The sequence below is a fragment of the Mesoplodon bidens genome (genome assembly GCF_964165515.1).
Source record: "Mesoplodon bidens genome assembly, chromosome: 10".
Taxonomy (NCBI): Eukaryota; Metazoa; Chordata; class Mammalia; order Artiodactyla; family Ziphiidae; genus Mesoplodon; species Mesoplodon bidens.
In genome coordinates, this window is record NC_138172.1 from 103,347,266 (window position 1) to 103,360,906 (window position 13,641).

A 13,641-nucleotide genomic window follows, 5' to 3' on the forward strand; every position below is an offset into this window, starting at 1 on the left:
CTTGAGCTTTAAGGTCTTCAGACTCAGCTATACTGACCTAAAAGATACTCTAATCCCAGTGTTTTAACCACAAGGACTTTTGTTTCCTAGAAACCTGCATTGAAATAGGTGGGGAAAGCTGTGGTAATATAACCATGTCACTTCTTTCTAAAAACACGGACTTGACGGAGGTTTTAGTGTCCTGATTCCTGAGAGATTTAATAGGGGAAGTAAATACGGACTTGGACCAACACATCTGTGACGGTTTGAATTGTTTAAACGTGGTTTTGTGGTTTCTTACTTCTTGCCCATCCACGCCTTTTGGCCTCCCGGACCGCACGCCAGGCCTGGGGACAGAAGACAGGAGAGTTTGGGGTCTTCCTTGGCGAGCAGCCAGAGTCTGATGCCGTGGCCGCTTCGCCAAGGTCGCGGTGGGTGGGCAAGGGGCACCGGGAAGCCAGGGCAGGCGGCTTGTGCTGGGGCTTTCTGCACAGGTTGCGTGGGCCTCAGTTCCAGTTTGAAAGTTTGGTGTTTTCCACCCTTGCCTGATTTATTTTTGGCATTTTACTCCCCGCTAGAGCCTTGCTTCAAAGGAGATAAACACATGTAGAGGGAAGCCCAGATTTCACAGCCCTTGGCACCGTTTCACGGCCGTGTAGGGAAGTTGATCAAGTCGTAGGTTAAGCTAAGACCGCAGTCAGCGTCTAAGAAAACTTTAAAAAGTGACTGTTTTCCACACACGTTCTATATGGGAGCGGACAGTGTGTACGGTCACGCGTTAGTTCACAGGGAAGCGGGGGACCGGCCCGGCCAGTGGCTCTCGCCCCATGACCTCGTTCCCCCCCTCACTGGGTCTTTGGCGGGACATCCTGCATGTCTCGTCCAGCCGGTCCCGGGAGGCTGCCTTTATGGGCTGCACCGCAGGCCCTCTTGCCCTCTGGCTCCCGGCTGAGCCTGGCCAGCGGGGCGGAGGGCGGGGGGTAGGGGGATCACTGGCTGGAGATGTGAGGGAGGGGACAGCAAGGTGGCGGCATTTCCCTCCCCTGCTTGGTCTCTGTAGAGTTACCATCGGTCGGGGCCCCCCGGCCTGCGCCCCGTTTCTGAGCTCCGGACTGCCCTTGCTCCCGCTGCCTGCTGTCGGCAGCCCCAGCCTCCTCTCCCAGCTCGCCCCGCCCCCCCTTTGTAAATGACCCCTCCGAGCCCTCCATTTGGGCGGGACGTCTGTGTCCTGCTGAGGCCCCGTCGCATCTCCCTGGGGTAGCTGTCACAGTCACCAGGCACTTGGTGGCTTGGCTGAGCTGACTTGCGGTCCTGTCGTGCGCGCCAGGCTGAACTCAGAGTGCCCGCAGGGCTGCAGGACCCCCTGGAGGTGCCAGGAGAGAATAATTCACTTCCTTGCTTTCTCCACCTTCTCGCGTTCCTTGGCTCCCGGCCCACTTCTAGTTCCCGAGCCCGAGGTGGCTGGTCAGGTCCTTCTCACAAGGTCATCTCTCTGGTTCCCTGCAGCCAGGACAGGCTCTCCGGGTCCTTAGATTGGACCCACCTGGACAGTCACCTCACCTCAGGCCCTTCCCCTTCGTCACGTCTGTACAGCCCCTTTTGCCTTGAGAGGTGACACAGTCACAGGGTCTGAGGATTAGGACCGGGGCCCCCCCAAGGCCGTGACTCTGCGCATCACAGATCCCGACTGCAAAGGCTCTGCATCACAGATTTGGGGGTGCGATTTTACCGGTCAGCCGGTGGGGGAGGCCCCAGCTCTGGGGCAGCCGGTGCGCACTTGAACTCCAGTGCTTTCTAAATCACTTGCACGTGTCTGTACCCAACGGCCCTTCCTGAAGAAAGCACAAGGCTCGTCGGGCGGAGCCTGGCCTTCCTCAAGATTCCCTCCTTCCTCAGGGAGCCTGGGTTCGGGGCCGGGGCTCTGACTCTGAGGACCGTGTTGGTCCCACATTTCCTAATACTGATTTTCGCTTAATGATTTTAGCAACCATTTGGGAGGGAAAGATTTAGAATCATTTCTACAAGTTAAAATAAAAATCCAGGATCTTTCTTAAAGTGTCAGGACAGGGCAGACCGTGTCTGGTGGGCGACAGGGACGCAGGACGCGGGAAGGGGACCCACGAGCTGCTTGGTGGCCTGTCCATCATCCCTGTTAGCGATCCCAACGCACTGTGATGCAGGACGGTTATCCCCATGTTACAGAGAAGGGAAGTCGAGGTAGACAAAGGTGGGTAAGTTAGACTTTGTTTTCCTTCATTTTAGGAGACCGACTAAGCCATGCTTACATTTGTTTCTGTAAACGGGTTGGGTTTGGACCAAACTACCTATAGAGTCTTTGCTCATGAGGGCTTAGTGACCCCAGCACAAGTCAAGGGAGGTAGTGGCTAAAATCTCGATAAGAAGGTTGACTTACGTTGCGTTGAGCCCACAGCCTTGTCCTCCTTTCTCTAAACCAAAGTGACTGGTGGGGATGCTCAGAAGCCTAAGGAATTCTGAATGAAGTTGTGTCCTGTAGTTCCCACCCCCAGAGTTTCTAGAAATTACATCCATCGCCTGCACAGGGCAAGGCTGTGCACTACTGAGTATTGCTTTTTCAGAAAGCAGCTTTACTGAGAGATAATTTACATCCCATAAAGCTCTCCCATTTTAAGTACCCAATCCAGTGAGTTTTAGTCTATTTACAGGGTTATGCAGTCACACCACATGCTGAGTCTACAACATGTCCACCTCCTGCCCATTTGTAGTCCCTGCCGTTCTCACCCCAGCCCTGGACAGCCACGAATCTACTCTCCATTTCTCTCCATTTGCCCTTTCTGGGCACTTTGCTCTTAGGTAGGTGCCTTGTCCTAAGTCTAGGTGTTTGGGGTACCAGGCGTGGCCTTTGTTCCCTTGGCAAATGGAGTCCAGTTGCTCTGTGAGCTTTCCTTCCAGTTCACTCTGGCTGTGTCACATTCACCTGTGTGATGGAGGGTTCTGCTTTCCTTGGGACACATGGCAGCTTAGCTTGGGAGGGATGGAGAACAAGGGCCTCCGCATCCCAATAGGCCACTGCTACCCGGCCACCACCCCACCCCGGGCCACGCCTAGAAGCACATCGCCCTCTAGTGGTCACCGAGCTCTCACCGGCTGGCGCTGTGGCCCAGCAGCCCAGGGTGGGTGCGCGCTGCCCTTTCCCGAGATGCAGAGGATGGGCCCCTGGGGGCTTCACTTTCAGGTCCACACCCATTGTGTACAGGCCAGGCTACCTTAGTTTAGCCTGTGATCCCTTAAATTTTCTTCTCATCGTACAGTTGAAACCAGTTGGCAGCTGGCTGGGCCCTTGGCTCCACCAGGCCACGGGTGAGGTCGGGCCAGACTAGTTAACAGCCCAGAGACGGCTTGAAGCCGCTTGCTTGGGGTCTGTGTTGACCTTGGAGCCAGTTCCAAAGGTCAGCAGCTTCTCAAGACACTGAATGTTGGGCGTGTCAAGGTTGGTGTTTGGGGAAGGTATTATTGATTGTGTTGAATTATCCCCCTGTACTCGGGAACAGACTCGCCAACAGGACTTGGTTCCTGTCTCTTGTCTGTTGGGCGGTACTGTTGACCTGTGTTCCCTAATGTACAAGTCGAGCGGGTGCGTGCATATCCCCCGGGGGCCTTCTACCTCTGGGCCTCCCCAGGTGGGTCCAGGAGGGATACAGACTCAGTGCGGTGCTCATCCAGCACCCATCGAGCACCCGCGGTCCCAGGGATGCCGTGGCGTCCGGCTGGCGGCCCCACCCGGCGGTGGCGGCTAACCGTGTCCCTGTCCGCGTGCAGGTCCGGCCGGCGGCCCGTGCTGCTCTTCTGCGTCATCTTCATCCTCATCTTTGGACTGACGGTGGCGCTGTCTGTGAACGTGACCATGCTCAGCACACTCAGGTTCTTTGAAGGATTCTGCCTGGCTGGAGTGATCCTCACCCTGTACGCGCTACGTAAGTAGGAGCTTCACGGCGGGTCTTGAGGGAACGAGGGGAAGCGTGGCCGCGGCGTGCGAGGTTCGGGAAGGGTGTCTGCGCGCTGCGATTCGGGGAGGCGGGGGGCGGGCTGTGGAGGCAGCAGCTTCTGGAGGTGCGGACCGCACGCCTCGTCTGCTGCGAAAACACTTGTTCCCACGTTGTGTCTCTAACCCTCCCTTCAGCCCGAGCCCCAGCTCAGGCTCAGGGCCCGTCGGAGGGCGTGGGGGGGCGGCATCGTGGCCCGGAGAAGTGGGGATCGGCCTGCGGTGGGCCTGGACGGGCTTCTGCTTTCCCCCGGGAGGTCCTGTGCTCACGTTCCGTGCACTGCCAAACCTGGACGTATCCGGGCTTCCCTGCGCTTGGTTCCAGAAGAGCGTACCAAGTGCCTCCTCCAGTTGGTCTGGGCTCAGTGTCTGGTGGACTCCTCGGGAGTTTTTCTTGTCTTTTTTCCTTTAAGACTGTGCCGGGTCCAGGCTTCCCACCTCCCCACGTGGCTTAAGTGGTGTGGACTTGAACCCTAAGCACTGGTGCTGGGAGAGCAAACGGCAGTCTCTTTAGGGTGAAGGAAATTTCCATCGTGTCTGTGACCGTTTTAACTCTCCTGTCAAGGATGGTCGTCTCCCTTCTTTGTAGTTGGTGGTTTCTAGCGCAGGGCCACAACCCACAAGAAGAAGGAAGGTTTTAGGCATTTACTTATTTTCTCGTTTTATACTTTTTAATCACAGTGTGGAAAGAACTGTTAGGACTAATGTGAGATGATTTATGCCATGTTTTCTTTTTCTTTCCCTTTGACAACATAGGCAGGATAGACCAAGTAGCAGTTTCCACTGGGGTCAGTAAGGATAGCTCTGATTATCTTAAAGTACGGCTCTCTTAGTTTAGTCTATGATCCCTTTAAATAACACTTTTAGATAGCCTGGATTTTGTTCCCTTATTGTAGAGAACAGAACTATAGTCGATTATAACGTAGCTTTATAACCACAGAGAATAAAAGGGCTGCAGAGGTGTTCTCCTAAAGTCACTGTTGACAGTTTTGTTATCTTCTTCCAACACTGAATTGAATTGTGGTTTCTTAGAAATCACCATTTCCAGGTTATTTGCATTTATTTTGGAACCCTTGCTCTTGGGGGTTCTTAAGGAATGTACGTGTTCCAGGGCAGTGGGTCGAGGTGATGGCTGTTCGGAGGGTTTGTTTCTTTGAACAAACACCATGGGGTGGGGGTGGGCTTGAGCGCTTCCATTCAAGGTGCCTGGGCCGTTCTCCATCCCTGTGCACCCGTCCGTCTGTGCAGAGGAGAGGCTCTCGCGCTCGTTCTGGAGGAGGCTGCGCGCCCTGCTCTCAGGCCCTCTGGCCCCATGTTTGTTCAGGCGCGGGGGTGTCTGCTCTCCAGGCCGCCATCCCCCCGGGGCTCCGGTTCCCACAGGAGGACATCCGTCCTTTGCTTCCTCGAGGACGCTGTTCCCGGGGACGGCTCTGCATGCTGGCAGAATGGAACAGCCACGCTTCAGGAACTTAGCAGAGAAATAACCTCCATCTCACCACCCCGGTACTTAACCACGTTCAGTGGAGAGAATGTTCACGGAAAAGAGCCTTAAAGCAAAGCTGACATATCGGTTTTATCTTGCGTGCCACCTGCTGACAGAGACCTCAGAGGACCTGGGAGGACCCTTGGGGCCCAGCGGGAGAGGAGCCTGACCTGTTAGCCCTGCCGGCCTGTGATAAGGAAGGAGGGCAGGGGGTGGCCAGCACTGGCCATCTCTGCAGACTCCGCTGAACTCAGCCAGACCTGGAGAGGATTTCCCTCCAGCGGCATCATTTCAGCCTCACGTAGACTCGCCATGGTCCCTGTGAAATCTGTTGCTCTGTGTGCTGTGAAAAATGAAGCTATGGCTGCTTTTTCATGAGATTACAGTGAGCTCTTTATAGTAGAAGGTTCTCTTACATACTTCAGAACCATACGAAGAGCGTGCTTATCCCGGGAGGCAGCTTTGCTGCCATCTTACTGGCACAGATCGTGTAACCCAGGCATCTGCAGACTTTTTTCTGTAAAGGGACAGGTAGTAAATATTTTATTCTGTTGCAGCTACTCAGATCTGCCATCGTATCCTGAAAGCAGCCATAAATAATATGTAAATGACTAGGTGTGGTCGTGTAGGACTGTGTTTACAGAGGCAGATGGTGGCCGGATTTGACCAGTGGGCCGTCATATTTTAGTCAGTGATAAGTGATGCTCTCTCTTTCCCCTGACGCTGGGAAGCTTGGAAAGCTTAGAATCTGATCTAGCGTGTGTGTGGGCTTGACAAGCTGAGCTTTAAATGCTGGCCCCTCTCCTAGTTTTATTTGAAATTTTCTGCTTTCGTTTCTCCTTTGTCCCATTTTCCTATCTCCATAATTTAAGTATTATTTTATTATATGGATTTCTGCGCACGGTCTTAAATTTTCTCAGAAATGAAGCAAGGCATAAATAAATAGTTATGTTTTCTTAGATTGGGATTATGAGTCAAACGTCACGACAGATACCATTGCAATGAAAATTTCCAAATATCCACCAGTGGCCCATTGTCCGAGTTAATACGATATCTGATATAGCAAAATTAAAATAAAGCAAAACGATATAAGTGATTACTTGGAGTTCATTGAGATAATATTTAAACAGCATAAATCAGGAAAGCTAAGTTTGGGAAGGGAGACTCAAAAAAGGAAATAAAGTTGTAACGGGCAGACAGCATTGGGGTGGGTGTGCTGCGTGCTGGGCTGGGGTAGCCCCTCTCTCTGGCAATCTTGGGAGAAGACAGGCTGGTGACGAGAATTTAAGAGACCAGCTCTCAGTCTGTAGGGCAGGTGACTCTGAATTTCCTAATTAGTGTGCTTGCTAGCGTTTTATACACAAGTAGTATATATGCTTAGTGAATGCTTGGGAATTTGTTTTACTTAAAGGAAATTCTTCATAACCCTGGTCACAGGGTCGAAGTATTTCTCGACTCTAAAGAAGAGTTTTTACATTGGGGCAGTTGATTATTTGGAAGATACATTTTTTACAGCCCTGACGTTTTCTCCCGCTTCAACTGGCAGGTTTTTAGCTTACTTCACGCATCTGCTGGAAAGGTCTGAATTTTCTCAGAAGAGACCTGGATATCGTTCTTTTTTCAGCCTTGCGGGTTCTTGGCGTCGTAAGAAGCGAGAGTCATGATTTTTGCCGATTTCGTTTCTTGCGGAGCTTGCCACGAAGGTGGACTCTTCATTTTGAGACATGCTGCTGACGTGTGAAAGTTTTGTGCTTTACATGCAAGGCTGCTTAAGGTTTTTCCTGTTTTGGAATTTGTCTAAGGTGCATTCCAGTTAAAGACTCTCTCCTTGAAACTTTAGTTTCCTTCGGCTCACCAAAGGGAGATGTGGTTGTGTAATTAGGACATAAACTAGAGACGGTTGGCATCTTCCCAGGCGTCTGTACCTGTAAGCATGTTGGCAGGAACCAGAGACAGCGAGCCATGCTGAGTGGTTAGTGGCAGCTACAGACGAGCTTCCTGCCGCCTCTGAGGCCTCACAAGACCCTGAAATAATTAAACACACTTGGGCCACCCTGGTGGCTTCATGGTAGCCCTTTAGCTCTGGACCTGAAAAAAAAAAAAAAAAAGGTAGAAAGTCTTGACTTAGCTGGGCCAGCAGCAGGGAACCACAGACAAAGAAAAGAAGCGAGCATCACATTTCCTTATTCGTTTATGAAAAATAAAGTCTTGTCAGAGACTAAAGAAATAGACGCTTTTCAACACGGGCAGATGTGATTTGTTGCGGTGTGAATTCTTTTTTCAGCAAGGATTCATAACCTCACAGACAGAGTGATGCAGCTTTTGTAAAGATGTGTCCTTGTTTAAAAGAAGCCCCGAGAGGTTATAGCTGTTTGAGTTGACTTGATATCAGATGTAATAAGTCCTGGGGGAGAGGAATGCTTTTAGCGTACTTTTTTGAGTTTCTCTCCTCATTTGATCTCTGTCTTCCCTCCCCACTTTTAGCAACCTCCCCCGACCCTGAGCGCAAGTAATGAGCCCTGCTTTTTGCCAGCAGAGACCATACCTTACTGACGGTGGGTGAATGAACGTTACTTTTTTCTTTTTGTTTTTCGGCCTAGCAACAGTTAGGCCGAAAAACAAAACAATTGTTTTGTTTTGTTTGAACAATTTCCTTGAAAAATTAAAAACTTCATGTTCTCATTATAATAACCCTCCTCAAACCCAGACAGCCTACATAATTGGACGAATTTTACACGTAAGGAGTGACAAGAAATTTCACAGGTGACTAAGTTACTGATAACTTTGCAAAATGAGGAGCCTCGTCTTAACTGGTAAATAATCTCTGAAGAACCTTGAGTTTGCTCTGCGTGGGGTGATGTTCTGCTTCTCACTAGCTCATGAGATACATGATGGATCTGGACTCAGGCTGAGTAATTTCCATCATGCTGGGTGACTTTCTTCCTCGCGATTGCCTGTATTTCTATAATTTGATGTTCTTCTGAACTAATATTCCTTGGGGCGTATTTCAGTCGACAGGGTTTTTGAGCGTCAGAGCTGTGCTGTACGTTAAGAAGACAGTCCACTGAACAGTGGCACCAGGGACTGAGTCATTGAGCTGTGTGGTCGAGTAAGTGACCTCAGCTGGCTGATGAGCAGATATTGGCACTGCGTTGGGGTGAAGGGACACTTTCCGTCTAAGTGTCCCCAGCTGGCTGATGAGCAGATATTGGCACTGCGTTGGGGTGAGGGGACAGCTTCTCGTGAACGTGTGCTTGGCCCTCGTCATCTGTTGCCTCTTTCTTCCCCCACCTGCCCCGTCTTCAGATGCTTGGGCCTTCCCTGCAGCCACCCTGGGAGCCACAGCCCCGTTGTGGTGGGACCAGCTCTACCTACAGGGCTTTGTCCACCAAGGAAGTGAGTCAGAGTTTACCCAAAGCCTTTGGCAAACATTTATTTTTAAACTTCAGAAGAGTTTTGGTTTGATCCGGGTTCAAAACGGCATGGTTGGGAAATCAGAACGGACTTAGGTTTCCCCATCTGTCTTTTTCTTCATGGGAAACACTTTACTAACCCACAGACAGACTGTGACAAGGAAGGGAGCAGATGTATAAGAGAAAGGTAACAAGGCCTTTGTCCCCTCACCTGCCTTCCCCGTCACACCTCGCAGGAACCCCAGCACTCTTGGGATGCCATGAGAGGGCAGGGGTTCCCGGCAGCTTAGTCCCGTCCTCCCGAGGGGTTGAGGTGGCAGCGGCTGGGGCCCTGCCGCTGGTCTGAGACTGGAGAGGCGAGTCGTCCAGAAGGGAACCAGGAAATGCCGCCGAGGACTAGTGTTTCTCAAAGCAGTGCCCGATCTTCAAATAAAAATGATGAAACCTCTCTCCCCCTTCTCACATATTAGCCGCAACTTGGATTTATATGGGGACTTTTCTCTGAAGAAAGTGCAAATGTCTGTGTGGCTCTAGGGCATGTGAAGATATATTGTGTCACCTGGACGTCAGAGGTGGAAATATGAGGGCAGAGGAAGGGTACGCGGCTCGTGGCATCACTGAGGCCGGACGCCCAGTCTTCTGCTGGAAGTTGGGACAGAGGTGCGTGTAGTGGGCGTCAAGTGCATCTTCCTTTGGGTGTTTTGAATTTGGTGAAGAGAGTCCTGTCTCAAAATCAGCGGAAAAAGTAGAAAATATTTAGATATCTGGCGTTCTAAAATTAGAGTATTTGGATGCCTTTTCCCCTGCAGTGGAGGATGTTATTAAAGCTGTGTCTATCCCTGAGTACTGGGTGTTTCCAAGACTGGGATTCTAGTGGTGCATGAAGGCTTCGTTTGAAACAAGCTGCTCACACACTAAAAGGGGAAGGAGAGAGATGTGGAAATCAGGAGATCCAGGTGTCGTGTGGGCTCCGTGATGGACCGACCCTGTGCCTGTAACAAACTGCTTTATCTCTAAGCTTCTGTCTCCCTCTCTCTCAAGTCAGGGCACAGGTTTCAAAGTGTGTCCCGTGGAACCATTTGTGGAGAAAGTGGGTAGAAAACAAAAACAAATGGATTCTAGGTGTTAACACTGACTACTGCTGTCAAGATAAGACAACGACAAAATCAAGTGGAAACCACCGCTGCCCCCGCGCTTTCCTACTTAGGCATCCCGTGACTTTTCATTCTAAGCTCAACCAGGAGCCTCCTCTGGTGCTGAGGGTTTCATAGCCCTCAACAGGGGCCAGGAAGGACGGGAGACTGGGAATGCTTGGCCCTGAATGGTGTCCTTCTCCAGCCCGCGCTGGCAGCCTGAGTCGTTGCTCTCTGGAGGCTGCGGCGCTGAGGGGCTGAGGTCAAAGGTGATGTGGGAGGTGGGTGGGGGCAGGACTAGTGGTGGACTGCTTCCCTGTCCCTGTGGCTCTCGGCCCTGCCTTCCAGACCGCAGCTCCACCAGCCGCCGCCCCCACCCTACCTGGGAAAGCCTTTTCTTGCCCACTCCACCCTCCTTTCTCACCACACGTTTGCCAGGTGGACTCACAGGTCTGTTCCAGGAATCCCGTTAGATGCCACAGGATTTTCTTTTCTTGTCTGGAAGGACAGGAAGGGACACAGTGCTGGAAGTTGTGCTACTGGAAGAGGGGGTTGAGGAGAAGTAGGAGAGCGAGGTTGGACTCACTTTGTTTTGTTTTTCACTCTTGAAACAAAAGAGAGGAACGTCACCTGGAAAGCAAGTGAAAAAGACCAGGCTTCTTTAAAAACATCCAAACGGACCTGGTGGGAGATGAAATCATGACTGGTTTGCCAAGACTCCTGTTGGCAAAAATAACCATAATCTTGGCTGAGAGAATAGAGGGAAACGTAACTCCCGTGACGCAGAGCCCTGAAGGCTTGCTGTCAGCGACCGTGTGGCTCTGTGTCACGCCAGAGCAACTCGGCTTCAGAGAGTCTCGGTTTTGTTTTTGGTGGCTCTCGTGAAAACAGGACTGCTTTCTCCTTCACTCATGCACTCAGCAAGCGTTCGAGGGCTTACTAGGTGCCAGGGGACCGTGATTAACTTGAGCACTTACCGGGTACCTAAGTCAGGGGCTGAGCACGCAAAGGCAGACACACCTTCCTGCCCACCAGGACTCAGAGTTTAGTGAGGGAGATGCAGGGCCAGGCCCCGGCTGCACTGAGAGTGTCGGAAAGCAAGCCCGAGCTGTGAACTTGGTGGCGTCAGGGAGAGTGGGTGTTAGCTATTTGCAGTGGATACTCAGAGGCCAGAGGCGCCTAGAGCATTCTAGGTACTGTGGTTGATCAGGGACGAGCTGGAGCCTAGTGCATTCTGGGTACTGTGGGTGATCAGGGACCAGCTGGAGTCTAGTGCATCCTGGCAAATGTGAGTGACTAGGGGCCGGGTGGAGCCTAGTGCATCCTGGGTAATGTGAATGGTAGGGACCAGCTGGAGCCTAGAGCATCCTGGATATTGTGGGTTATTAGGGGCTGGGTGTAGCCCAGAGGCTGAATCATGAATAGTGAAGCCTGGGAAGGAGGCTGGGACAATGCACAAAAAGATCTGTCCTCCGTGACCTTGGGACAGTGCCAGCCTGCTGCAGGGTCTCAAGCAGAAAGGTGCCGTTTTAGATGCACGTTCTGGGGGGATTGCTCAGGTTGGGGCAGCGGAAGAAGACCAGGGAAGCAGACCACGCTGAAGGTTGCAGGCAGTTGCAGCATCTGGGTGAGGAAGGAGAGCCTGGGTGAAGACTGTGGCCACGGGGAAGGAGAGACTTTGGGGAGGTGGGACCTGAGCTTAGGTGATTGGAGAAGGGGGAGGAGAGGACCTGGTGACCAGCTTGGGCACCTGGACAGGTTTTCCTCCAAATGGTGGGGTGAGGAATGCAGCCCAGGCTTTCAGATTCCTAATCCTATAGATAGATTTCGAAGCCACTGGCCCCTCCCCTCCTCTGGCAGGTTTGCCAAGGGAAGATGACAGCTTCAGTTTCAGACAGGACGAGTTGGTGGTGCCTTAGGGGCATCTGGGGTGATTGATTTAGCAGGTGATCGGCTGTTCAGAAGTTCAGTAGCAAGGTCCGCATGTCCTCAGCATCAAGGTAGCAGTTACAAGGCCCCGGCATAGCTGAGTTTGCTCAGAGCCTGTGTAACATGAGAAATAAACGGGTGGAGGAAGAGGAAGCAGTGAGGGAGGTGGAAAGGAGTAGCCTGAGTGGTCGGTGGAAAGTCAGGGTAGCCTGATAACCAGGGCGCTAAGGAGGGGCCAGTGAGAGTGTCCAGTGATGCAAGACGAGGATTGAGAAACAGCCCTGGGATGGAGCAGTGGTTGCCCAGTAGGTCAGAGGTAACTGGGGCAAAAGCAACTCCCATTTAGCGATTAATGTAATCTAAATCATTTCAAGCATAGGTTTTAATTTCTGTTTTCCCCAGAGGGATACATCTTGTCCTCATGTCAAGTATTTTAGAAAGAAAGTAACTTCTTTTTTGGTGAAATGTATGTAACATAAAATTTACCATCGCAACCATTCTTAAGCGTACAAGTCAGTGGCTTAAGTGCATCCACCTTGCTGTGCAAGAAAATAACAAACAAGTGTTGATTCTAATTGGGTAGAAAGAATTGAGTTTAGAAGGCAAATCAGTAATGAGTCTTTTCTTGAAGTCCCCTGAAACAGTGCATTCTCTTGGCTCAGTAGCTGGGAATTCAGAACTGCATTTGAACTAGAGATGCAGTTTTGTCTTCCAAGGGATGTCTTGTTGCTCACGCCGAAAGCAGGGTCTGCACACTCGCTGTGCGCCCACCCTCCTTCTCGTCCACAGGCACGCATGTGTGTGTCACATGTCAGCAGCCTCGAAGATGCTGGGGAGGGTTTGGTGTTGGATGTAAGCCAGGCCCCAGCGCTCACCCGGTGTGATCTTGGGCGAGGTGCTTGAAGACTCTAAACCCGTTTCTCACCGTGAAGGGTGGTGCAGAGAGTCGAGAGGATGAGCGTAATTGCCGTCAGTAAACCATGAAGATCCAGGGAAGTGGGCGTGGGCGTGTGTGTTCATGTGCGTGCTTCTTTGCGTGTGACGGCCACCGCTCTGCTGAAAGCGGGAATCCTGTGCTGGGATCATCAAGGCTTTCCTCTTCCAAAGGGCCTCATCCGAGGGCTTCCCTGAGCTCACAGCAAACTCGGAGCACTTAGCTGGAGGGGAACGTTAGACTGGGGCTGGCTACTTGCTGGGGGATACGGAGGAGAGTCACTGTGGTGGGGACAGGCGGGGGTAAGAATCCGCTTCATAACCGTTTCTCCAGCAGCTGGCCTAATAAACTACCTCTCCTGTGACATCCATCCAGAGCCCCACAGGCTGCGTTTTTAAACTCCGAACCACTTCAGGGGCAGGAGAAGATAATAAACTAAAGGAAAGGTTCTCCTGGACAAATCACACGAGGGGCCCTCGGCTCTTCTGTTGGACCCCAGTACCTGGGTACCCATCACACCCAGAACACTCCATTCATTGCTGAGAAAGACACAAGGAAATGGAATACTGGCAGCTGTTTTCAAGATCTGTCTCACACAGATATTTTTTAAATTTCGTACTAACTATATAAGGTAGATCCTACTAAGACCCCCATTTTACAGATAAGGAAACTGAGGCCTCTAATCCCCAGGCGAGTGGGACCTTTCAGGAGGAGCTAATAGCATTGACTGGACTTTACAGTGTGCCTTG

At 51.6% G+C, this 13,641-nt stretch overlaps 1 protein-coding gene across 2 annotated transcripts in view; it reads left to right on the forward strand.

Moving 5' to 3' along the window:
• Positions 1 to 13,641, forward strand: part of SLC22A23 (solute carrier family 22 member 23) — a 147,750-nt gene that overhangs the window by 36,201 nt on the left and 97,908 nt on the right. For both annotated transcript variants that reach the window (XM_081245517.1, XM_081245518.1), the window contains exon 3: positions 3,778 to 3,932. In XM_081245517.1, coding sequence (XP_081101643.1) covers positions 3,778 to 3,932 — 155 coding nt within the window. The remainder of the gene's footprint in view (positions 1 to 3,777; positions 3,933 to 13,641) is intronic.